This window comes from Pezoporus flaviventris, unplaced genomic scaffold (genome assembly GCF_033815535.1).
Source record: "Pezoporus flaviventris isolate CSIRO_AGI_PZ_B2104156 unplaced genomic scaffold, CSIRO_AGI_Pfla_v1 ptg000066l, whole genome shotgun sequence".
NCBI classification, from domain to species: domain Eukaryota; kingdom Metazoa; phylum Chordata; class Aves; order Psittaciformes; family Psittacidae; genus Pezoporus; species Pezoporus flaviventris.
In genome coordinates this window covers 23,362,174-23,387,271 of record NW_026892614.1, presented here as the reverse complement: position 1 = coordinate 23,387,271, position 25,098 = coordinate 23,362,174, and the positions used below count along the sequence as shown (strand labels likewise).

At 35.8% G+C, this 25,098-nt stretch overlaps 1 protein-coding gene across 16 annotated transcripts in view; it reads left to right on the top strand.

Annotated features, from left to right (window-relative positions):
* SYNE1 (spectrin repeat containing nuclear envelope protein 1) overlaps positions 1–25,098 on the top strand; it is a 291,988-nt gene that overhangs the window by 108,778 nt on the left and 158,112 nt on the right. For all 16 annotated transcript variants that reach the window (XM_061471557.1, XM_061471555.1, XM_061471566.1 and 13 more), the window contains 20 exons: positions 1,193–1,343; positions 4,652–4,879; positions 5,404–5,502; positions 7,158–7,345; positions 7,452–7,575; positions 8,556–8,722; positions 9,915–10,068; positions 10,360–10,988; positions 11,686–11,865; positions 12,927–13,077; positions 14,744–14,902; positions 15,659–15,841; positions 16,924–17,025; positions 17,552–17,755; positions 18,704–18,911; positions 19,615–19,727; positions 20,399–20,604; positions 21,660–21,815; positions 22,832–23,123; positions 23,822–23,994. In XM_061471557.1, the coding sequence (XP_061327541.1) occupies positions 1,193–1,343; positions 4,652–4,879; positions 5,404–5,502; positions 7,158–7,345; positions 7,452–7,575; positions 8,556–8,722; positions 9,915–10,068; positions 10,360–10,988; positions 11,686–11,865; positions 12,927–13,077; positions 14,744–14,902; positions 15,659–15,841; positions 16,924–17,025; positions 17,552–17,755; positions 18,704–18,911; positions 19,615–19,727; positions 20,399–20,604; positions 21,660–21,815; positions 22,832–23,123; positions 23,822–23,994 (3,867 nt within the window). The remainder of the gene's footprint in view (positions 1–1,192; positions 1,344–4,651; positions 4,880–5,403; positions 5,503–7,157; positions 7,346–7,451; positions 7,576–8,555; positions 8,723–9,914; positions 10,069–10,359; positions 10,989–11,685; positions 11,866–12,926; positions 13,078–14,743; positions 14,903–15,658; positions 15,842–16,923; positions 17,026–17,551; positions 17,756–18,703; positions 18,912–19,614; positions 19,728–20,398; positions 20,605–21,659; positions 21,816–22,831; positions 23,124–23,821; positions 23,995–25,098) is intronic.

The window sequence follows — 25,098 nt, the reverse complement described above, 5'->3', positions numbered from 1 at the left end:
ATTTTCAGTCATTGTGCCACTGATTTAGTCCCTCAATTCTGATTTCCAGCTGTATTTTCTTGGACTGGACTTGAGAGAAATATTTTTGCACATTATTTTCCTACAAATAACTTGAATACACTCTTGTCAGTAAATGGCTGTTGACATTGCTTTTTTTTTAATTAATTAAAAAAAAAAAGAAAAAAGGTGAAATTTTACATTTTTAGACTACATATTTTCTTAAAGCTTCCTCTAGCTTTAATGATGTGGAAAAAAGAAATTAAACCAAAAACTTTTTGACATGGAATGGTTTTTAAGGCTATATTTAAAGGAAAATGTATTTTGGAATTTCATAATATTCAGACTTCTCTGATGAAATTTTAATATTTTCAGTGAAATAGAAAATGCATGTTTTGCAAGCTGTGTATAGGGCCTGCATTAGCACTGGTTTCTTTACAATGATTTGAAAGGGGCAGAAACTTGTATACTGGAAGTCAGTGCTGCTAGGCCTTACAAAAATGTTATACTTACTTGTGACCAAAAAGAAGGGTGCATTGTTTGCTGTGCAAGATAGATGAGAATACATCACAATTTGTCTCTGTTTAACATACCTATAATGTATGTTTCAAAGAATATAACTATTAACTTTGAGGTAGCTGGGTGTCTGTTGTTGATTCTTTGGCTTGATATTTAATATTGCCTCAGGAAACACCAGCTTCCTATAAAATGGGAAGATTACTGTTATAATAAAGCAGTCAAGACTCTATCCACACCCACAATGTACTGGTTTTATTCATTCTGTTCTAGTGACTAAATTGCTAACATCTATGCATTCAATTATCTCAATTTTTGGACATCTCATATAATCAAAATTCCATATTATTTCATAGAAATCGTATTTATGTAACTTTTCATTTTCTTCCTGCTATAATGAGATTCTTGATGTACAGCTGATGAGTGAAGCCGTACTGTTTCACCTCTTCCTGTCCTCTCTGTGGCTAATGCAACTGTTTGAGTGCACAGTTTGAGTGCACAGTCTAAGAGAGAAGCATCAAGTTTGAATTTAGGCACACCACTCAGTCCTCTAAAATCTGGAGTTATTAAAATGACCCTCCTGTAGATTTAGTAAGTTACATTTTTATTCTAGCAAGAATATGGGCAGCTTCATTATATTAAACTGTTTATTCTCTCTAATTAATTTGGTTAATTTTAGTATTAAAAGCATGGAAATGGTGAAAAACAAGTGGGATCATTTTGGCAGTAATTTTGAAGCTCTGTCCATCTGGATAGCTGAACAAGAAAAAGAACTGGAAACTTTGGAAACATCATCATCTCCTTTGGACATACAGATCAGCCAAATCAAGGTGATTAGTTCTTGTTACGTTTAGCATTAAAAGCCCATTTGTCTGTCATTTTGCTAGAAGCCAAAGGGGAGAACAGACATTTTACATGTCTCGGAACTACCATGATAATGATGGCATGCTTTGTCCACAAATATACCTAGCAGTAAAGTTTTACATAAACCGAAGGAAAAATTCTTACAGGCTGCCTTGTCTTTTAGTGTTTCATTTACATATATGTAGCCTTTTTGTGTATGGTTAAAATATTTAATTTATACTGTTCTTATTTTTTGAGTAATCTCAACTGGTGTACAAAATAGCTACATAAATACAAGGTGTATAATGCTTCTTTATTTCAAATCATGCATCAGCTAGTGGATATAGAACTTGGTTTTAATCTTGCAAGCTAAAGATATAACTTGATTTATGTACCTTTTATTCTGAAACAATAAAGAAACTATTGCTCCTGATAGCTTGCAAAACTACATACCATTTATTTCTATTATATTTACTTTGTCTTAAATTCTGTGTACATTCCTGTAGATACACATTTAGTTTTTTTATTGCTAACTAAAGGTGCATATTGTCTTCAAGCATTGCATTTCAAGGGCTGACTTGATATCCTACTGCAAATAAAAATGTACCTTCTCTGAACCTGCATGTTTTTAAGGGGACAGAGTTTTTCATTATGCAGTGACCACCATCATTTTCTTTACTCTGTGACCTACTTGCTCTTCAGAAAGTGCACAGGTGTGCAGCTGCTTGCAGTCATGGACCAGATTGACACTAAGTATTTCCAAAGTATCCCATAAGGCACTTGTTTCATGTGACAGAAAACAGTATGGCAGCAGGTTTTCCTGTTCTTAATCTCATCACATCTTTATTCTTAATCTCATCACATCTGTACATACACCAAATAAATAAAATCTCTCAATTTCATCAGTGAAGAATAAAATAATATTTGAGTTCTTACTTTGTTGCCATGGCAACTCAAAACCAATTTTCTTGTGAAGTAACATATACACACTTACCCACTGGCATACATTGTCATTTTATTTTGCTTTTCATTACTTAGGGAATAGGATTCCAGTGTTTAAGATAGAAAACAAGTACATCAAATTATATTACTATGCATACAGTGTAACAGTTCTTGTCTGTGTAAATGGAGCCTACTTAAGCCCAACTAGCCCATTCAGGCCAATTTCTCAGAAAAGCTGTTCTTTGCTGTATATGCAGATAAGCAGAAATTTTTACACTGCATTGCAAGTTTCTGAAAATTCCACCGTAACTTTTCCTCATTTAAACATCGTGACAGAGGGAAAATGGTCAGCAGGTAATATTTATAAACGTCTGAGTGAACAGACATGAAGTAGAGAAAATCCTCCAGTAAGGCCTAGGGTACATCATTGTAACTTAAGTGAACCAATGGGCTTTATGAACTGTGATACATGAAATGAGTCATCTAACCTCCGTGTATAGGCATAGCTTGAGGTCTTCTTCAGCAGCACTGCTTTGTTCCTGATTTTGAAGAATTAGTTATGTTTTGTTGTAAGTTTCCTGATCAGTTACTCTGTCACCACACTAACCAGCATACTTAGTTCATGATTTCTAGTGCAACACCATAGTAAGGAATATTGCAGCATGAGACATATGCATAAAAAATCCCTGATACCTTGGCTGAACAGATAAAAAACCTGGGGTCCGACAAACAGTTATCATACTGGTGATAATAGTCTACTCTTGGTGACATTGATTGCAAAACTCCAATGACTTCAGCAGAGCCAGATTTTCACCTACACATTTCTGCAAAGTTCCAGATGGAACAAAATAACAGTATTTGCAAGCAGTTACCATTGGTGGCAGACTTGGTGAGAGTTTGAAGGCCTCAATTATCCACCTTCTTTTATGTAACCAAGTGAATTTAACAGAATAGCGTGGGAGTAAAAAAGCGCTGCCTCATTTGTATCTGCTGCATTGTTAGATAATTTCAGCTTCAGGGCTGCAAATACAGTATTTTTCCTCAGCACCATATTCTCATGCAAAAAAAAAAGGATATTTTTTAATCTGAATTAATTCAGAATATATTGCATAAAGAGACACTGTAAATGCTTCCAGCTCCACATTTTTTCTGTACTGTCATCCTGCTAATTCTAGACTGAATTTTGCAGTAAGCCACTCCTGAGCTTTATAGCAGCAAGAAAAATACCATATTTTTAGCACAATTATAGCAGAAGGCGGGCACTTTCTGTACTTTCGAGAGTGCATTTTCAGGAAGGTTTTAATTGATTACATACATATCTTAACATTTTTAAGTTGGAATGCTATTGCCTATTTCAATCTCAAAGAGTAGTCTTTGCTCTTTCAGTTCCCTCCCAATGAGTGTTATTCACGGCTTCTGAGAAGAACTCCATGGACATGCTGAATCAGGAGAAATTAAAAGAATTCTGTTGTGGAAAAAAAATCTTCAGTTCACTGATGTTTACTTAATAGCCCCTGAATATGAAACAGTACAAGTTTCTGTCTTGGGTGTTGTAGCTTTCAGGTTTGCCTCCGTTTTGCAATAAAAACAAGTGCAAAATAATAGGAAACAGTTGCTGGCATACAGCTGACAAAATGTAAAGCCAGAGCTAGTTTGCCTTTATGCATTTACTAACTGATGTAGGAGGCAGCTGAAAAGTACCAAAAGTAGCATCACCCTTGTTTCATGATTTCCTATTTATACAGTAATGTGGTTCTTTATTTAATCCTTTGCCTGGGCCACATTCAACCTACCTCATAATGTAATTTATTTTATTCTTTATTAAGCCATAGAATTTTAAATTAGAAAATTAAAAGAATCTTTACTGGTTTTTAAATCGTATAATGTTTTATTTTGTAAGGGCTTAAAAACTTATTAAACACAAGTAATCACCTGTTAGGGTTCAGCTCCTTAACGGTATTGTTTACAGTTACACACTTACTTTTTCTCATCTTGTATTTATTTTGAATCTTTAAGAGAATTGTGTATTAATTTGCTGTGAAAATATGAACCATCTTGTCTGCTTATGAAAATATTCACCTCAGCCATTTCTAGTTGCTCTTTATAGATACTGGTTTTAGGGCAAGCTGTTTTCTAAACCTTTTCCAGTGCAAATTTCAAGGAAAAAAAAAGGAATTTACAGGTCATATTAGTTACTGTTGTAACTACTTATTTCAAGTAGTCAATGAACTCTCTTCTTATTTACTTTTTAAATGAAGAGTATTAGTAACTCAGGTAAAAGAATGAAGCAGAAAATAATGTTCTGATAATTAAAATCCTATTATTTACTATTTACTATTACTTTACATTTTAGGTTATTAATAAAGAAATAGATGGTAAAATAACTGGAATCTCAAAGCTAGAAGAGGAAGCCAAGTCTTTTTCCCAGTTTATTACCTCTGGAGAATGTGCACATATTAAAGCCAAACTGACTCAAGTCAAAAGGTATTGGGAAGAGCTAAGAGATCATGCACAGAGACTGGAAGGAACAATCACAGGGAATGCATCAGTGCAGCAGAAATACGAAGAAAGTCTTAAACAGGTAGATAATGCAAAATCTAACGGATTTTTTGCAGCAGTTTATACATTTACTCTTTATTCTTCCAAAATTGAATATAAAATATTATAGGATGGGCTAGAATACATGAGTAACTTCATAAAGTAATTGCAAGACCTCCCTGTGTAAATTTGTGCTTTGAATAAATTAAAAGGCAGGTTTAGGAAGACACTAAAATATACATGCTCAAAACATTATGCTTGCTTTTAGAAAACCTAAGTGATTATCCTTTATGTTGCACAAATAAACCACATCTATACTTCTTATAAACAATTTAACTTCAATAATCTTGGGTTGTTTGTAGGTCATAAGGAAAATAATTATTGTTATTGCCCCAGTCCTAAATAGCTGAGCACAGTTAGCATCTTGTGACTTCAAAGGCACTCAGCACTGTAAAAGCTTAGGATATAATATTCTCTTAGCACTAAATATTTAAAAGATTACACTTAAGGCATTTGTTATGCATTTCCTGCTGGTTTTAGACTCTCTGGTTTGCCTTTTCTTCATAGGTGCAGCAGACAGTGTCTGAATTTGAAGCTAAGCTAGCTGAACCTCTAACATCATGCTCTTCATCATCAGCAACATATGCAGCCCTTCAGGATTACACGGTGAGCGTGTGGCCAGAGATTCCTGACACAAGTCCAGGGAAACAGTGCCACATTAATCTCCTCACAGAAATGCCAATAACCTCCAGAACAGGGGCTGTCTGATATTACACCAGGCAGGGAGTTGGCAGGAGGCTGCAAGGGCTGCCTGTCACACTGGACAGCCATAGGGAAGGCTTATGCAGGCTTCCTCAGCTATTTCTTTGCACCATTTCAGACAGGCTTGGAGAGATTTTTTCCCCACTCTAGAGAAAGGAAAGCCTAAAAGCCTGAATTAATCCCTCAGTTTCTTGGTTTTATTTTTATGCATCTAAAGCATTATGAAAAATAGAGGATTTTTCATCAAGAAACATCTATTAGGCAATTTTTCCTCAAAGATTTTAATGAAGCTTGGATCTTTATAGAAATCTGTGATTTTTAAAAAAAATACCTTATTGGAAGTAATTTCTCTTGGACAGTGCATAGACTGGACAGAGTTTCAACTGACAAACTTTTATCTGTGATGCCAGAAATCCATGGGTGTTTGGGCTACTAAAAATCCATCCCAAATCCTGGAATTTGGTGTAGCATTTTTATCTGTGTCTATAAGTTTGTAATGTATTCTCCAACAAGAATCATTAATTTTCTTTCTAAGAAAATAAAAACTTTTATTCATACTGTTCTTGCAGTAAAATACATGTAATTTCTTCTGAATTTAGTGGTAACTACTTGTAAAGGCTATATTAAAGGAAGAACTGGCCTTTCTGCTTCAAAAAAGCTTGATACTCATAGAGAAAAAATATTTTACATACGGATCATTTATTCAGACAGCAAATGTAATCATTATTGTTACTGGCTTTTAAACACTTTGCATATGCTGAGTATGCAATGTAAACTGTTGTCCTTCCTATGGGATCACGATGAAAGTAATGTTTATTATTTAGTTTAAACATTAGCTGGTTGTTGCTGTACTATTCACCTTTCCTCTTACATATGCTTTCTTTCATGACTGTAATTATACTCATTACTACTGTTATTATTGCACACTTTTGATTTGGAACTTTAGTGGCCTTAATTCTAAAATAAAAATTTCATTTTGTGTTTTTTCTAACTAACTCATAGTACTACCTTTCAATCATTTCCATATGAACGAGTTTCCCATCTGCCTGGAAATGGCGATACTGTAAAGTCTAGTCAACTTCAGATGCCATTTCTGTAAAAGAAATGCTGACAAAATTTCACAGTAATTGTTCCCTGCCTCTCTCATATCATGACATGGGCTGCATGTCTGGCAGTCCTCACATGTTGAACTGCGCTTTTGTACTTACTGTACGTGTGCAAATTAGAGCAAATCTTAGATAAATATTAGGGAATTCAGAGCTTGTCCTAAATGGTCATGTCTCATGTCCATTCAGAAGATCTGACCCTTTTGTTGCTGACTTTTGCTTTTAACACTGTTCTTAGGAAAGATTCTCCCTACTACAGGCTATTTCATTGACATGCGTGGGGCATGTATCTAGGACAGATCTGAGTGAAATGTAAGCTATGCAGTGACTTCATGATCTGGTGGATGTAGCATCACTTCAGACTTTGAGTAGAAGTACAGATTTTTTGCATCATCATTACCATAGCTCTGTTGTTTATGCATCTCACCTCTGTTTCTTTTACATGTTCATTAGGACCTTTGTCATACTGTGGAAAAACTGAGCAACACTCTGGCCTCTATCTCAGCCTGTGCCCGAAAGGTGGCCAACAGAGAAAAAGCTGCTCAGGAGGTTACAGTATTACAGCAGAAATATGAAAAGGTGCTGGAAAATGCTAAAGAGAAACAAACCTTATTAGAAACTCTTCTGGCTCAGTGGCAGAAGTGAGTAGATTCTCACATCTGTTATGATGGACACAGAGACCTTGTGGTCAGTGTGTAAGACTGAGGGATGATTTGAGTTGGTAACTCTGAATTGTGGTTTTGTTAGGCAGGAGAAGGAGCTGTCTGTGTTCCTGACCTGGTTGGAGGGGTGTGAAGCTACAGCCAGGCCTTCCGAGCAGTATGTTTCTGCTGACAGAGTTAAACTGGAAAGTGAACTGCAGTCACTGCGGGTATGTTTCAACTGAAGGATTGTCCCCCTACATTTCCCTGTTTTGTTTCTGTGTCTTTTAAAGGATAGACTTGCTCAATTGTAGTCTGACAAGTCACTTGATTCTGGGCTTCAGAAATCTCCTAGGGAAGTGTTACATTATCACTGTTGTTATCTATCAAAGACAAGAAAATGACAGGAAAAATGTTATTTGCAAATATGCCGGCTCAAGAAAAATTATGCCCTGGTATAACCTGTTATCTGTCAAGGAAAGATATAAGTCTGCTTGCCAGAGGATACTTTCTCTGGAGAAACAATGCTACTTTCTTTTTATTGCATGTGAGGAAAGTTGCTCAGATGACAAAATGCTCAATGATTTGGAATTCACAAGGAAACTCTTGATTTCTGATTCTTTTAAGACACACAAGACTTTCATCCTATTCTAAAGTGTGCCTTCCCTTGGAATTTTTGCCATTTGTTTTTAGATTAATATAAAGCAGTTAGCCAAATTTTAAATATTTTGCACCCTCCAGTGAGTCCATAATTTCAGTTTTAAATATTACTGGAGAGAAGGAAAATTACTTTGGGTTTTGGTTTCCATGGTTGCTTGGGCCAATTTGTGACATTTCCTTACAATTGGAATTCCTTACAATTACTGCTGTACAAAATACATTGCAAAATTTAGTCTTTATTTTAGCCACTTTCATCACACAGTAGAACTGTGTGGAAAGATTGCACTTGATTCTAAAGGAGAAAAAACCTCACCTATGGGTTTTTGTACTTACTGAATTACAGTTGCAGATTTAGCTGTCTGAGGGGTCTCAAGTCCTAATATGTGTTTGTCTCAATAAACCTCAGTTCCTCCAAGGATTTGACTGTACTCATTCACTTGTCCCAAAGTGGTGTACTGTAAATCCATAAATGATTTTTTTTGTAATTTTTATCATTTTACATATGATGCCATATTTAATCTAAAGGCTGTACATGCCATTGTTTTCCCAGGATTTGCGGGCAGATGCTGAGTCCCATGCTTCAGTCTATGCAAACCTATTGCAGTTAAATGAGTCACTGTTCCCAACGGCTTCCAGACATTGTGTGAAAACAATAAAGGAAAAATTTGAAGAGCTGGATAAGAGGTGGAAAGCTTTACCACAAACTGTTGATAAAAGGTTTGTGCTTCAGTCTGATTTTTACATGTTAAATGAGAGTAACCAATATTCAGATGAGGATTTTCAATACTGAATTACAGTTTTTACAGTATTACCATTAAGAAAACAAAGGTTTAAGATTCATATTGAACCCTGAGCTCCCAGGAATGGGGTGTGGAAAATCCCACAGATTTATCATGCTGTCTTTTTGGCGTAATCTCTCACTATTTTTTGTGATAGAGGATTTCTGTTTGAAGGAGTGTGGGGCAAGGAATGAAGATAACGCAGCTTTTCAGTTATATGCTTTATCCTGTGCGAAGCCTCAGTATTATCTTTTTAAACCCACTTTGGAGTTTTCATATGCCATGAATACTGTTGTTAGACAGCTGGCTCATGTTAGGCTCAGGAACACTGCTTCCTTTTCTGAAACGGTATGTTATCATATATTTAGATTCAATTGCTTTGGTGATGAACATACATATTTTACTGTTTGTAAAGGAGCTTAAGTAATAGACCCTGGTCAATGGCATAATCTTTGAGGTGATTTATCAATATGATAATTTTACAATATAATGATCTTGTACATAGTATTTTGTGTTGAAAATCATGTAGAGAAATTTCTAAGGGAAATGGAAAGTTAAATGACAAGGCTTTTTCTAAGGTCAAGGTTTAGAAGCTTACTTCTGCTAGGTACTGAGTACTCCTCTGGACACACTCTTCCTTTGAACTGTGTTCCTCTGAACAGACTTGACCCTCACTTACTTCAGTGAAAGTTGAACATGCAGTTACTCAACCCCTGCCTAAATTAATGAGAATCTCATGTTACACGCAGTGTTGCAGATGATAGGGCAAACAGAATTGCTATGTCTGAAGACTGAAGTTTAGCTTCTGTCAATATCATTCTCTTTGCTGGGACTACTCCCCATGAAGAAAAGTTGAAGAACATACCTTGATTGTTTGGGGCACTTCTAACAGCTGATAGGAATAAAACAGTGGAAACAGGAAAGAGCCGAAATGATGCTTCTAGGTGTTGTGTTGATGTCCATTTAATAAACCAACAAGGCAGTCATCACATTTGGCACATAAATGAACATTTCCTTCATTCCTTCCACCTGGCATTAATTTTAATGCTGTCCAGTCAGCTGTGGTTCTGATTATGGGAAGTGATTAATTTACATCAAGTGCTTTCATATTTACATCTGATATCCTATAGGATCAACTTCCTTCAATCTCTTGTTGCTGAGCATAGGCAGTTTGATGAGCTCCTGCTCAGGTTTTCAGACTGGATTAAGCAGTTTCTTACTGAACTACAAGCCACTTCAGAGATAAGCACAGCTGATCAACAACCAGCTGCATCTCACAATAAGGTAAACTTTTGGTTGTAAATATTAAACACAGAGAAATTGTACAGTGTGTTCAGCTAAATACTCATCTAAAACTAGCATGAGGTCATTTATTTGTTAGAGAACAGACATGGTGTTGCAGTCACATACAGATTTCTGTTATTTGACCAGTTTAAAGCAAAACTGTAAAACTGAACTGTTCTTACTGAAAAGCCCTCAGTAGTACTTGTTTTGCTTGTAAGTTTAGTATGAAAATGTTTTCTGAGCTTTTGATTGGAAGAAGAAACCCATCTCTATTTTTTTATTTTCCCATAGAACCACTCAATGGAAGTCGAAAGTAAGAAACAGCAGCTACAGAGTCTGAAGGAACATGTAGATAGACTGTGTTCTTTCAGTAGCCCAGAAGACCAGCAGACATTGCAGGGAAAGACTGAGGATTGCTTTCAGATCTTTCAGGAGGCAAGTCAAATAACTAGCCAAAGACAAGAGGCTCTGGATCAGCTGCAAGTATTCCTGGAGCTCCATAGTGCTGCATCAAGGGTGCTCCACCAGCTGAGGCAGACAGTGGAGAAAACAGGAAATATGGATAAAGCTAAATCTGAATTACTGGAGAAGGAACTCAATAATGTAATTCAAAATCTTAACAAGCTGGAATCTATTGCCATCAGTTTGGATGGCTCGCTTACTAAGGCCCAGTATCATCTAAAACATAGCGTTTCTGAGCAGAGGACTTCCTGCAGGGCTGTGGTGGATAATCTGTACTTAGAACTAGAGGCAGTTCAAAACCTGCTGGGAACCAAACAGAGTGAGGCAGAAGCTCTTGGAGCTTTGCGAAGATCTTTCATGGAACATAAAGAACAGCTCCTGAGGAGTATTGACGATATTGAGGAAAAGGCTGACAAGGAGGGCCTGAAGGAGGCAACACTACAAGCCCTCCAGCAAAGGTAAAAACAGTATTAATGCTTGAGATTGGTGCTTCTTCATTTGCTTGCAGTCTCTAGATTTTTTATTATGCATTGGAGGCCTGTGTGAGTTTTCTGCCTGGGAAAATTGCTAGGCATTCGTGAGTTCATACATCTACTTAATAAAATTTTGTAAATAAGTGAGCTGTTTGGATGGAGGGAGAACATGAGCAGAACACTTAGCAAGTGCTGCTAATCTTTTATCTTGCAAGAACAGTTGAGAAAATCTTTGTCTCATATTTTGTCCAAATGAAACATTTGGGTATTTCTAATAGCTCCAAATAGCTATTAGAGATCCGATATAACTTTTTTGTACTTTTACAGAATTATAGACTGTACATGTGCTGAAGGAAAACACTATAATAAAGTATTTATATAAATATTTGAGTATATTTCCAAGTCACCGTGTGAGGTGAAGGTATATGTATATCTATATAATTGTAGAGATTTTGTAGAAAAATTGCAATTTCTACAAAATTGTAGTAAAATTACATTCTGAGCCCAGCTGTAGCATAAAAAAATCCAGGTAACACTTTTTTTTCTGAAGATAGCGTAGGAAATGTTAGAAAAAGGGAACTTGGTGCATAGTAACAGCAACTGTTTCAGTCTTATTTTGTCCTCCTTTCTCTTGCAAAAAAGTGAAGCTAAGTAAACTTTAAACCTGCCTTTTAACTTGCAGATTAAGAATCTTTAACCAGTTAGATGAGGAACTGAATTCTCACCAACACAAACTCCAGTGGCTCATGGACAAAGCAAAACAAATAGCCCAAAAAGACATTGCACACGCTTCTGAGATTGACAAAGAGATAAATCGGTTAGAATCTCTGTGGGAGGATACCAAGAAAGTTATACATGAAAAGTAAGTAGATCTTAGACTTAAGGTGACAAATGAGAGAGATCTTTTAGTGGGGGAAAGAGTCCTCGTTATTTGCATTTAATATCTTCTTGTCATATTAATGCCAATAAAAAACAGGGCTTCTATGTTAAATACTGAGTAGAAGATAAAACAGTATAAACCAGGATACTTATGATTATACTATTAATAAAGCCACAGACAAGTCCTCAGGGCAGTGCTTATAGATATACTGGGTTTTTAGTTGCATGTTATTATTTACTCTCCTAACGTATACATTGAGATACATACTGTCCTTCTAGCATGTATTTTCCTTCTCTGTTGAATATGTATTTCTGACAACCCCGATATTCAGTGGTCCTAAATCATTCTTAAAAGGTCTGTATGTCTGCCCAAGGGACCATGCTCGTAACAATCAATGTACAATCAGTGATATGACAGTTTTGTATATCAATCAAAGTCGATAAAGAACTAAAGAAGCTAAAGAAAGTTTAATCTTACCTTTTTTTTTTTTTTGTCTTATCTCCCTCTTCATCATCTTTAAAGAAAACTTCAAATGTTCCTTTTTAAATTTGCAGGGTAAAGTTGAGTGCTGGATTCATTCAGTACTACATCATCCTCAATGTACATAAATTTTGTCTGTCTTTACTTGGGCTTCTATTTACAAAAAAAACAAAACGAACCAAAAACTGTATGTTAAAGGAGCAAGTTAAAAAAATGAGCTGTGAGTGCCAGCATCATTACAGTGTGGTTTCCAGTCAGTAAGTTGCTAAACTTAGGAAGTGAGAAGCATGAATTCCAGTATCAACCAGGCTTTTGCTCAAGTCTGTTGCTTTGATATATGATATATATGCAATGGTGATCTATATACTGGCTCTTCAGTGAAGTTATTTGTGATGTATGGACCCACAGTGATTTGCAAAACTTAAATATTAGTATTTTATTAGCTGCCCAAAACACGTTTGTCACTCCATCCTCATTTTCCCATGCTGAATCCCTACATCATACTCTCTTTCCCTCAGAAACATGACAGCAACTGATTTTAACACAGCCTTTTCACATTACAGAAAGGAGCAGTCTTGCATTCTTATTGATCTGATGAAGGAATATCAGAGCTTGAAGACAACAATAATGAAAGTCATAGACAGTGCTGATAATGCTTCAGTGATCAAATCCATTTGGAAGGACCGTGAAGACATCAAGCGAACTTTATCAAAGGTAATTATATATATTTTCATTTGAGGTATTTAAAGGATTTAGATGGGGTTTTTAAAAGTTTAAAGGTGCCCTTGCTCTGTGTTTTAAGCTCCTTGAATCTACTGTCAAATCTTGTCACACTGACATTCAGAGTTTAAGTAGTACCGATTCAGATAAGGAAATAATACCGTACTTTTTAAGCATTTGGCAAGATCCATTAATGTGGTTTTGATGGTTGCTATTTACAGTTTTAACACCTAGAAATGCAAAATGTTAATTTATGTGGAAACCATAAGTTATCTGGTCCTTATATAAAGTATTTTGTCCTTATTGGTCCTTATATAAAGTATATTGTGAATATACAATGATACTTGTATATGATACTTATACTATGATAGTATAAGAGGGTATTTCCAGTCAACATATTTTACTGTTTTTTTCATATTGGGTAATTTTTTTCATAGAATAAAGTCAACAAAAGAAGGGTTATGTGTGTCTCTTTCTCTAAGATGACTTATGCCATGGGGTACAATGTTGATACTAGCCATTGAGCCATTGAGATAAGGAATTTGGATCCTTGCACTCTATTCATTTCACTGGTGCTTCTAAAATTCTAAATTCTGCTATCCATCAGCCTGTCAAGATAACCAGTTCTGAGTTATATTCTTTCCTTTCATTCAGAGAGTAATTTCAAGCCTAGTGAGCTCTTGCTAAAAATTCTTCAGTGTGATCTGTATAAACCTCATTCTAAACTGTGTTTATTTATGGCATTTTGATAGTAGAAATTTTAACTAAAACTGAAAACCAGATCAGAGCTCAACAGTCTAACAAAGAAATGCATTTAGCTTCCATATAATTCCCCTCCTTAATGTGGGTCTTGGAGAGTGGGGAATTCCCTGTTCCAATACTGGCCACATCTAGGCCTGAAGGAGTTGGAGCATAATAAATAGTTTGCACAACTTCTACCATAACAAACAGGCATGGCCACATGGCCCTAGTGCATCCAGATTAGTAGCTTACCTCTAATGCTGATCACTAATAGTTCTTAAAGAAAAAAACTGAGATGCTTACTATGATCCTTTCTCAGTATTTTGTTACATCTTCAGTGACAGTATTTTAGAAATATTACCCTACATCTAGAATTGCATCTAGGCTTTGTAGCTCTGAAGATACTAATTTATTTCTGAATACATCTGTACTTTCATTTTCCAGACTATCTAGGAGTGACAGGTTTTACAATTCTAAATTTTGTTTGCAACACCCTCTGTTTTCCCTGCTGTAATTCCAGAACTTATTTTAGATACTAGTTAGTCAATGATGGGTTCTTATTATTCAATTTATACATGTAGAGTCTGAAGAATGGGAAAAATAAAAATACTTTTTTTTTTTAAAATATGTCCCAAGTCCTAAAGATAACTGGTTACCAAGTGGCAAAAAATCAGAATTTATTATTCCTGCTTATTGGCTTTATTTTTTTTTTTTTAATAAAAATCATACTATTTGATTATGCTCATGAGAAAATCATTGCTCTGCTTTTTGTGGCATAGTGAAATATGAGATGGTATGCTGAATGAGAATTATCAAATGCATAATATATACCACAGGGCTAGGGATGGGTGCCTGGAGAACTGAATTTTTCTTTCTTTCTTCAAGGCTTAATTAAACACGTAAGTATTTATGTTCACAGCATGAAGCTGCCAAGAATGAACTGAGCGATAAACAAAAAGAGCTGGACACTTTCACCAATAAAGGAAAACATTTGTTAGCAGAACTGAAAAGAGTACATAGATGCGACTCCACTGCGGTCAAAACAGACATGAACTGTATTGTGGACAAATGGCTAGATGTAAGAATCTGTTATTTATACAATGGACGCAGTTTTTAAGTTGGGCTAAGGTTATAGTATTAGCATTTTCTTAGGATCTTAGAGTACAATTGTTTACTAAAGTTTACTTTGAAGTATATATCTCAAAGGGTTAATCATAGGGATTTGACATCCATTGTACAACAAAGTTGTGACATCAATTTGATCAATTTAAAACAAAGTCTTATAATAATGTATGTATGTTACAGTGTAAATTTGCTCAGTGCACACTTCTGTGTGTAAATTTAGATTGGATTCTCACCAAATATATTACTTTATTAAAGTATTTACAAAGTATTACTTTACTAAAGTAAAGTGGACTAAATAAATTGGGCAGTAAATTGTATTAAGCTACACTGTATGTTGAGAAAGACATTATAGCAGAGAAACATAAAAGCTAGTATTTTATATTTTCATATTTATACAATTTTATTAGGAAATTACTACATTACATAAGAAAGATAAATCTAGCTGTTTTTAAAGATGACGTTTATTTCAACATAAAACTGTCCCAGTAAAAAATACATAAATATTTAGAAACATTCACATACGATTTTTGTTAATTTTATTGTATGGGTAACTAAACCAAAATTATAATTCAGAACTTAGGCCCAATTCTAAGAAAATTATTTTGCCTAAACATACTAATCATTTTTTATGCACTTGTCTTACAATTGGCTGCAAAATAAATGTAAAATTAATTTATGAATGGTATTGATACATCTTCTCTCCTGAAAGGTATCTGAAAGAACTGAAGACAACATTGACCGTCTGAGTGTAAGCGTGTCTCTGTGGGATGACATCCTCAAAACTGGAGACGAAATGGATGTATGGTGCAATAAGTCCATTTCTCAACTGAATGAAGGCATCAGCAACTTAAGTAACAGTCAGAGAATGGAGGTTCTCCTGAAAGACTTCCAGGTGGTTACCCATAAATCAGTGATAAAAATGTTCTAGACCAAAATCTCAAGTGGTATCAGGCATATAGACAAGGCTGTGTTGTAGATCACCGTATCCCCTGCTCAAGTAGTGGTACCACTAACCCAGTGTTTACCTGACAGCATTCCAGTCCTCTTTTGAAGCCATTTGCTTCTGACAGAAACACAAACAGCACATTTCTTACTAAATCTAAGTTCCACAGTTATTTTGGCTCTAGCAGTACATGGTAATGTGTTCTTACAAGCACAAAAATTTTAGAAAGCATAGCATTGGATTGAACTGTTCCAGGAGAAACTGATGGAAATTTTAGACAACTTTAGCTGAAGTTAAGTAAAAATTCAGTAGTTTCTGAAATCTACTGTCCAATCTTTTAATTGGAGTGATCTGTCTGAAGTTTTTTGGGAAAGCAAGTTTGGGTAATAGGATAAACAAAACAATTATTTGCCTAATACTTAAAAACAATAATTATATACATGATTATTTTCTCTTTCACTTTGCTATTAGTTGTTTTGTTGTTTTTTTTTAATAGGTAGAATATTTCTTTATAACTGTGATCTATATGACCATAATAACTACAAGGTCCAGATATGTCAGTGCAAATATAGCAGAACATTTTAGTTCCCTTTTGAGGTTAAAACTTATTTTTGTGTTTAATTTTTTTTTCTGAGAGCTCACTTCCTTGTAATAAAAACCAGAAAGCACATGTATTATATGCTGTATGCCGTTAAGTGGAACCTAACAACCACAGTAGATTTTTCCAGTCAAATAAACAATTACATTCCCATCTTTATTCAGCTGGTTTTAAGAAACAAAAGCTGTTAGTGCACTTTGAATTTAAAAAATGTGTGTGGTTATTTTAATGGCTGGATAAAAAAAATCTCTGAACTATGTCTAATAAAAGAGAAGAGATGGGAGAATTTTAGGGAAGAAACCAACTACAACAACAGTGTTGCTAAACTTTTTTTTACATTTTCTTTCATTTTTGCAATTGATGGAGCATACTTCTGACGGTCTAAAACCTTCCTGTAGTTTGGCAAGCAACTTTGACCACATCTCTTTTACAGTCTGAAATCAAGGCTAAAGAGCTGAAGTTGGAGCAGCTTAGTTCCAAAATTTCAGATCTCAAAGAACTGATCCATAGTCAAGAGCCTCCTGCAGATCTCCAGGTAAAATAAAGATACTGGTAATCACAGACTGTGCTCAAAAAACTAAGAAATTCCTCCTGAAATTTCTGTCTCCCAGGTACTGCCTTTTTTTTTTTAAGCTGACAGATGATATTACATTATTTACATGTATCATAACTATTCTTTCTTCATATTTCTTTAATTTTTTTCTGAGAAAGAAAAAAGTATGCTTTTTATGGAGCTATTTGCGTTTAGGTCATATTCTGTATATATGGCAAATTTATAGCAACTGCTTAACTTTTCAAAAGTAGATAACTTCAACAGTTTTCAGTCTAGATTTTTATAAATTAGTATCCTTTCTTTGAATTACGGTATATCTAAAACTTAATCCTTAATGGTTGACATGTTTTATTTATGTAGGTATCTTTACTCATAGATGTAAAGAGAGTAAAATAATCGTTGTGTCACTTCCCTATCTTTTATATATATATATATATATATATCAATAAACATTCACTATAATAAATGCTTTATGTAAATGCTTTAATAGCTAACATTTTGGTTTTAGTTTATAGAATCAGATTTGAGGCAGAAGTTGGAACATGCCAAAGAAATGTCAAAGACAGCAAAAGAGACACTGGAAGCTTTTAGTACTCAGAAGATGCAGTTACAGAAGTTTATTGATCAGATGACAGACTGGTTAACAGAAGTGGAAGAAACACTGTTATGCTGTGCACGTAACCTGGATCCTGATGCTCTAAATAAAGTGAAGGTCAGTGCTGAAGAAAATGAATATGCTTTTTCTTATGCAGTGATCTTTAGTTTTTAGCAGAGTCTTGCTAAGCATTATACTTCATTTTAATTTAACAATATGTCCTGCACAGATGCTAAAATCATAGCAAATAGTGCAGTGATACTCTTTTAAGTTCTACCAATGAACTGAAGTTCTGATCTATTTGTTAACTTGATTTTTTCTGATTTGATACAAAACTCTTTAAACATTATAATGAATATTATAATCTTTGTTGTGACAAAAACTGGTTTTATTACATTGAACTATTCAGTCATTACTCCAGCATGTTTACAAGTCCACTTACTCCTTTGTAATATAGGTTATGAATGTGTAACTTATCATAGTAAAAGACCCTGGACTGAGTTTAATTTTAACACAAACTTCTACCTCGGAAGTCCTCCTTAGTCCTCATATATAGCACTTCTTTTGTCTCCTAGAGCTCTCTTGATTGAATACAATTATGCTCATCATAACATGACAAAACACATGGATATTTTTTCGGTTTGAGCACATTTTAATGACTGTCTTCTGGACAATTTAATTTTCAAACAAATGTTCCTCTGCAGTCAGATGAAAACTCCCTTTCACTCAGAAATCCCACCAAGTACCAGTGTCCTGTTGCATCTCACGTGTATATTCAGACTGAACTGAAAATAACTGTTGTCCTTCAGTATGCCTTGAAATTTGTTTAGAAATAGAGTAGTAAATCATGAGAAACAGCATTTCTCTCACTTCTGTGATGGCTCTTTAGTTTCAAGGATTCATCTCACTTAAAAAATTTAGGAAATGTGCACCGGTAGTTCTTCCCTTCATTGTGTCTAGGACTTGCAATAGGCCATAGGAGGAAAGAGCATATAGGAAGAGGAAAAGAGAGGGCTCTTCTGTTTCTTTACAAACGTCATATTTGTGTTGTAACTTCATTTTCAGGAAACACAAAAAGACCTCCAGCTTCAGCAGAGTCGCATTGACTCAACCCGTGAGAACCTCAACAGTCTGTGTCGCAAATATCATTCTGTAGAGCTGGAAACTCTTGGTGGCACTGTCACTTTGTTAATAAAGAAGTATGAAGCTGTAAATCTGCTCTGTTGCAGAACACAGGCTAGCATGCAAGAGTCCTTAGAAAAACATTTCCTCGGTGAGTCTTCAGTCTTATTAATATGAACTGTTAGCCCACAGCCATGAATCATTCTGGAATCTGCCAGAGTTTCCAGTGATGTCACTGCAACTGCAACTTTATTTTTGTATGGAGCCTTTCAAAAGTCCTGTTACCAAACGTTCATTTGATAACTGCTATGAAACAAAGTGGTTTACTATAACAGAATTCCACTTTAACTGTGTAATATGCATGAAAGGCAAGCCCAGTTCCACCTCTCTTCACTCTTAGTATGTACTTCTACAGATACACTGTGTATTTGACATAAAGAGATTTATATAACCAAATGCAGATGCTTATAGTTTAAATGTCCCCAACTGGAGTATTTCTTTGGATCCCTGGATAGTCAGTGGAGAGGAGTAGGCAATTTTAAATCTTGTATATTAACATACTAATCCAGATACTATCTATACATTAAATTAGGACATATATAATAGACTGAAAATGCCTATCTTTTCCCATTGACTATAAAGGGAAGCTAGTGTGACTGTTCAAATTTGGATATTTACAGTGGAAACATCTAACTTTCTGTGAAATGAATCCCACTCCCCAAGGTCATTGAAGGTAATGATACACATCCTGTTCCTGAAGAATAAAAGGACTGTGGAAGACAGCTGTATAGTATTATGGATAATGCTGCTTCTTAAAAAAATATTCTCTTCTCTGTACTTTTTTATTAAATAAGATTCAATGCAAGAATTCCAGGAATGGTTTTCTGGTGTGAAGGCTGCAGTAAAAGAGTCATCTGATAGGTCTGGAGACAGCAAAGCCATAGAGGCAAAGCTACATGACTTGCAGGTATAGTGAACAATTAAAAACATTAATTAGCAATTTAACTATATGTATCCAATTATATCTCTAAAATAATTAGATGTTATAATATTTATTGGTTTTGTTTCCGAAAAGGTAATGTAAGAATGGCTGGCGACAGCAATACGTACTGTAGAGGGAGTACAGTGGAAACTGTGTTCATTGTTCTGAGAGATCAGAATTTAATTTCTGGAAGATATATGTGTAACTAGACTATTCCTGTTTCTGTTTTTGAATCCTTTTTCCCTTTTTTTTGCCTTCTTTCTTTTCTATTCCTGTTTTCTTACACGGTTGCTTATTCAGTCTTTCAGATTATCACTGTCATGTCAAATCTTATCATCTATGCAGATTTTTGACACACAAATAGCAGCACACCTACTTCAAACAACCTAGTTATTGGAATGTATAACATCTTCAGGACATGAGTAAACTGTCCAGACAAAAACAGGACTACCTTGGAACCAAGTAGGAAAATTCAGTTTTGTGAATTGTAGCACCGCTTGATAAATTTTTAGTTGAACTATCTGCTCAGAACTTTTTCCATAGCTAGATATGTCTCATCTTCTTGGGGAAAACTGACCACTTCTAATAGAAATATTACTTATCTTTATTTATTAAATCTAGTTATGCATTTTAAACTGTATTCTTTTATTACACAGAGTGTGCTGGATTCTGTTAGTGAGGGACAGAACAAGTTAGATGCTGCCTGCAAGGAAGGAGAAAGTTTGTATGCTTGCTTACCTAAACCAGTTGTGAGCCATATTCAGGAGCAAATCGTGAAGTCTAACCAGAACTTCCAGGAATTCCTCAACCAGTGTCTGAATGATAAGAAGTCTCTGGAAGCTTGTGCGTCACACCTGGAAAGGTGAGTAATATCAGTCACAGGTGGACTGCATGAAATTATCTGGCTGCAGAAATACAGGGAACAATTTGAAATCATTTCCAGTTACCCTGGTCCTGTTTGCTTTTTTGTTTGCAACTGTTTAAGACAGAATAAAGTTTTCTGATAAAAACGTGTCAACCCTTGGAGATTTTGCTCCAAGGGTATTATTTTGGTTAGATAATTCCAGGTCAGGATCATATATGCAGATCTGCATAACTCATGCAATCCCAAATCAGCAGTTGGATTCTCCATAATTTAAATGGAATTGCCTGGAAGGAAAAGGTGTGATGAGTTTTCAAGTTCTGCCCTGGATTTTGAAGATAGTATGCTTTTCACACAGCTGGTGTCTGTCCTGTCCCATTCCACACAGACATATTTCCTAAGAACCTAATAAGAAAACTCTGCTAAATTATTACTCGGGATTGGAATTTTTTGAGTGTTAGTATTTTTAGGTCAGTTAGATTCAAAACTGTTGCTACTTTAAAGCAAAGTTAGTAATAGTAGCAGTAATGGATAAAACAGCAAGATGAGATGGTGAAGGGAAAGGTTTTAAAACTTAGGGCCAGAACTTGTTTTGCCGAGTTCTGAATGCTTGAGAGTCCAGTTACGTTCTGTTGAAGAAATCAAAAGCACAACGTTTAAGGTGTTGTAAGTGTCAGTACTGAGTAGAAGCCCACTTTTACCCATTTTTTAAACTTAGACTATATCATTATAAGGATTTGGAAAAAGCTTTCTTTTGGTCTGCCTTTACTGAACCTAATAATAAATAAAAGCACTGTCACTTTAAATTTTGGAGGCTTCTGTTCTCACTGTAGTTCCCATGATTTTGCTGAATGTTTTTAGAGAGTCGCTGAGTATTTTTAGATTAGCAGTCACTGTGGAATTATGTTTTGTGTACAACTCTTATTCTCGAAGCGTAACATTGATACCTAGCTTTATTTTCCTGGTCTTGTGGATACTGAAAGAACTGAATCAACTTCTACTAAATTCACTCCACCTGAGAAAAAAATTTAAGGGAGTATTTATCTGTTTTATAGTTTTGAAGATCAGCACAAGAAACTTGGCTTGTGGATACGTGACATGGAAGAAAGAATAAGCGCAGAAGCATTAGGAGAGAACAAACAGCTTATTCCTGAGAAGAAAAAGGAGGTGCATAAAGTTGAAAAGTTCCTGGAAGAGTTACTGAACTCAAGGTAGTATGAAATACATTTCCTAAAATATTCTCACTTTTTCCTCTGCTAAAGCAACAGTGAAACTAAACTGTTGGGGTAAAGTGTGCTTGTGAAAGAAAGAGAAAGGTGTTGCAACATGCTCCATTAAAAGAAGCTGAATCCAGATACTTCCAGTTTTAAGGAGACTAGAATTTGGAGCCATCTCCAAAATTCAATGATGATACATTTCTCATTAAAAAAAGCTTATCTTAATGCATGCATAAATGGAAACTGAAAAACATAAGAAAAATCTTAACAATATTGATTGTAAAATCAGTAGTAAAAATGGCACTTATCATTATATCAGTTTTAAAATTTTCTTTCTGACCTGCAACACTCATATTAAACCGGGTTAGCACAAATCCCTTTCACATATAGCTAACTTTATAAAAAAGTTCAAATAACATCCACATTGGCTGTGAAATCTTTCTAGAACTCAGATTTAGCCAACAGATGATGAAGTAATTGCCTTTTTTAGTGCACAGTGGTTTTCAAATTCTTTTTTTTTATTATTAGGTTCAAATTCTTTTTTTTTATTATTAGGTTGGGCATATTATTAGGCAGAACATAAATAGTAGTCAGTTGTTCAAGCCACACAGTGTGCTAAAAGAAAACACCCAGTCACTACCTATCCCATGGAGACTGATGCAAGATATTTTGGTCTGATGGAAATTCCCTGTAATCACAGGATATCAGGAAGGGTGATTCAGTAGATGGAAATTAATTGAGGCTGTATAAACCCAGAATTTTAATCCCTTTTACCGATCCTTGTACTAAACCCCAGAGTCAGTGACTAATCCTGGACAAATGTCCTGATATTTCCATTATGCCTTCCTACCTGACAAAGACTATGGAGTTCTCAGAAGCTTTGGCACGTACAAAAAGGTAGCAGTTCATATAGAACTGGAAAGTCTGACAGCCGGAAATTATCTGATAATTGCTATAGCAATATCATATGCTTTCTGAAAATGATTTTCAGTCTCATCATTTTCTTTCAGGGAATCTTTTGATAACCTGTCCCAAATGGCACAGACTTTAAATGAAGAAGGCCATGGTGCAGGGAGGGAAGTGCGCCTGGCTTCTCAGCATCTCACTAATTATCAAAACATGGTGAAAACTGTCAAGAAGAAGCTACAAACATGTCAGCTTGCACTCCAAGAGCATCTCACTCTGGAGGAGGCATTGCAGAGTATGTGGTTATGGTTGAAAGAGATTCAAGATAAACTGGCATCATCAGAGAGCACTCTTGGTAGCAAAGACACACTAGAGAGACGGCTGACACAAATTCAGGTAAAGAAGGATACAACTAGAGATTACTCATTGAGGTTAATATTGGCTGTGGGCCACATTAGTGGAAGAGAAATGTTCTTGTATTTTATTCTTACTACAGTTACAAAGGAGCAGATCAGAATTTAAGGTGATTTTGACAAATCGGGAGGTGCAGTATGAAAAATGGGATGAAGTTTAATACAGACAGATGCCAAGTATTACATTAATAAAGAATAGTGAACTATGAAAATGTGTATTCGGATACAGAAAAGCTTCCTCATGGAGGGGAAGCCTTAGAATAATTGACACAGAGAGGCTGTAACATATCTGCCACGTCGTCTTCAAGAACAGGTGAGATAAACATCCTAATAGGAAGGTCATCAGTGTAGGAGATCCCTCCATGGGCTTTCTTGAGATTTGTTCTAGCTATGTGGGGCTGTCTTTCTGTGCAGTGCCTGTCCTACTCCTTAAATACTGCAATGTGAGCTATCTCTTAGGATGACCAGTGCAGTGAAAAGCCTGTATGTCTGCGAGAAAAAATGCTGGATCACTTGCACGTAGCAAGGGACAGGAACTTAAAGGAAAAGGGGCATAGGAATTCATACTGGGTATGGCTGTCAAGGATAAATAAGCTCACAGAAGGTAGAGTCCACCGTTGAAAGAATAACAGCTTTCACTTCTCACTTAAATTTGGTATTTTGACTTATTTTGCTTCACAGGAGATCCTCTTACTCAAAGGTGATGGTGAAGTTAAGCTGAACATGGCCATTGGCAAAGGAGAACAAGCACTTAAAAGCAGCAGTGAGGAAGGACAAAAGGTGATACAAATCGAGCTACAGACACTGAAGGGTGTATGGAATGACATTATCAGCACTTCAGTGAACTGGCAGAGGTAAAACTTCCTGGAAAACACAGGTCAAACCCTGCTTACAGCACGTAGAGTCCATTCATTCATTACTAGTATGTGAGGGGAAATTTGCTTTATCAGAGAGAATCAAAATTGCCTGAAAAAATACATACTTCTATAAAAAAGATGAGTTGATCCTATCAGATTAATCAAATTTCATATGGATGGTACTTGATGGTAATTTAAGAGTAGAAATCATAGAAATTCGTATGGAGAAAAACCTAGAAAGGCCTTTCTGAGTTATTGAACATGTACTTGGCAGGACCAAGAACATGTGACAGATATTTATCTACCTCTTCCTTACAAAACTCTAGGAAGTTTTCTCAATTTTGTCTTTCAGTATGGTTTTTTAATAAAAAAAAAAAAAAGAAAAATCCTAATATCTAGTAAGATTGAGTGCGCCCTCAGCAAGTTTGCCGATGACACCAAGCTGTGTGGTTTGGTTGATACCCTGGAGGGAAGGAATGCCATCCAGAGGGACCTTGACACACTTGTGAGGTGGGCTGATGCCAACCTCATGAAGTTTAACAGTGACAAGTGCAAGGTCCTACACCTGGGTCAGAGCAATCCCAGGCACAGCTACAGGTTGGGCAGAGAAGAGATTCAGAGCAGCCCTGCGGAGAAGGACTTGGGGGTGCTGGTTGATGAGAAAATGAACATGAGCCAACAGTGTGCGCTTGCAGCCCAGAAAGCCAACCATATCCTGGGCTGCATCAAAAGGAGCGTGACCAGCAGGTCAAAGGAGGTGATCCTGCCCCTTTACTCCGCTCTTGTGAGACCTCACCTGGAGTATTGTGTGCAGTTCTGGTGTCCTCAACATAAAAAAAAGGACATGGAACTGTTGGAACAAGTCCAGAGGAGGGCCACGAGAATGATCAGGGGACTGGAGTACCTCCCGTATGAAGATAGGCTGAGAAAGTTGGGGCTGTTCAGCCTGGAGAAGAGAAGGCTGCGTAGAGACCTCATAGCAGCCTTCCAGTACCTGAAGGGGGCCTATAGGGATGCTGGGGAGGGACTATTCATGAGGGACTGTAGTGATAGGACAAGGGGTAATGGGTTAAAACTTAAACAGGGGAAGTTTAGATTGGA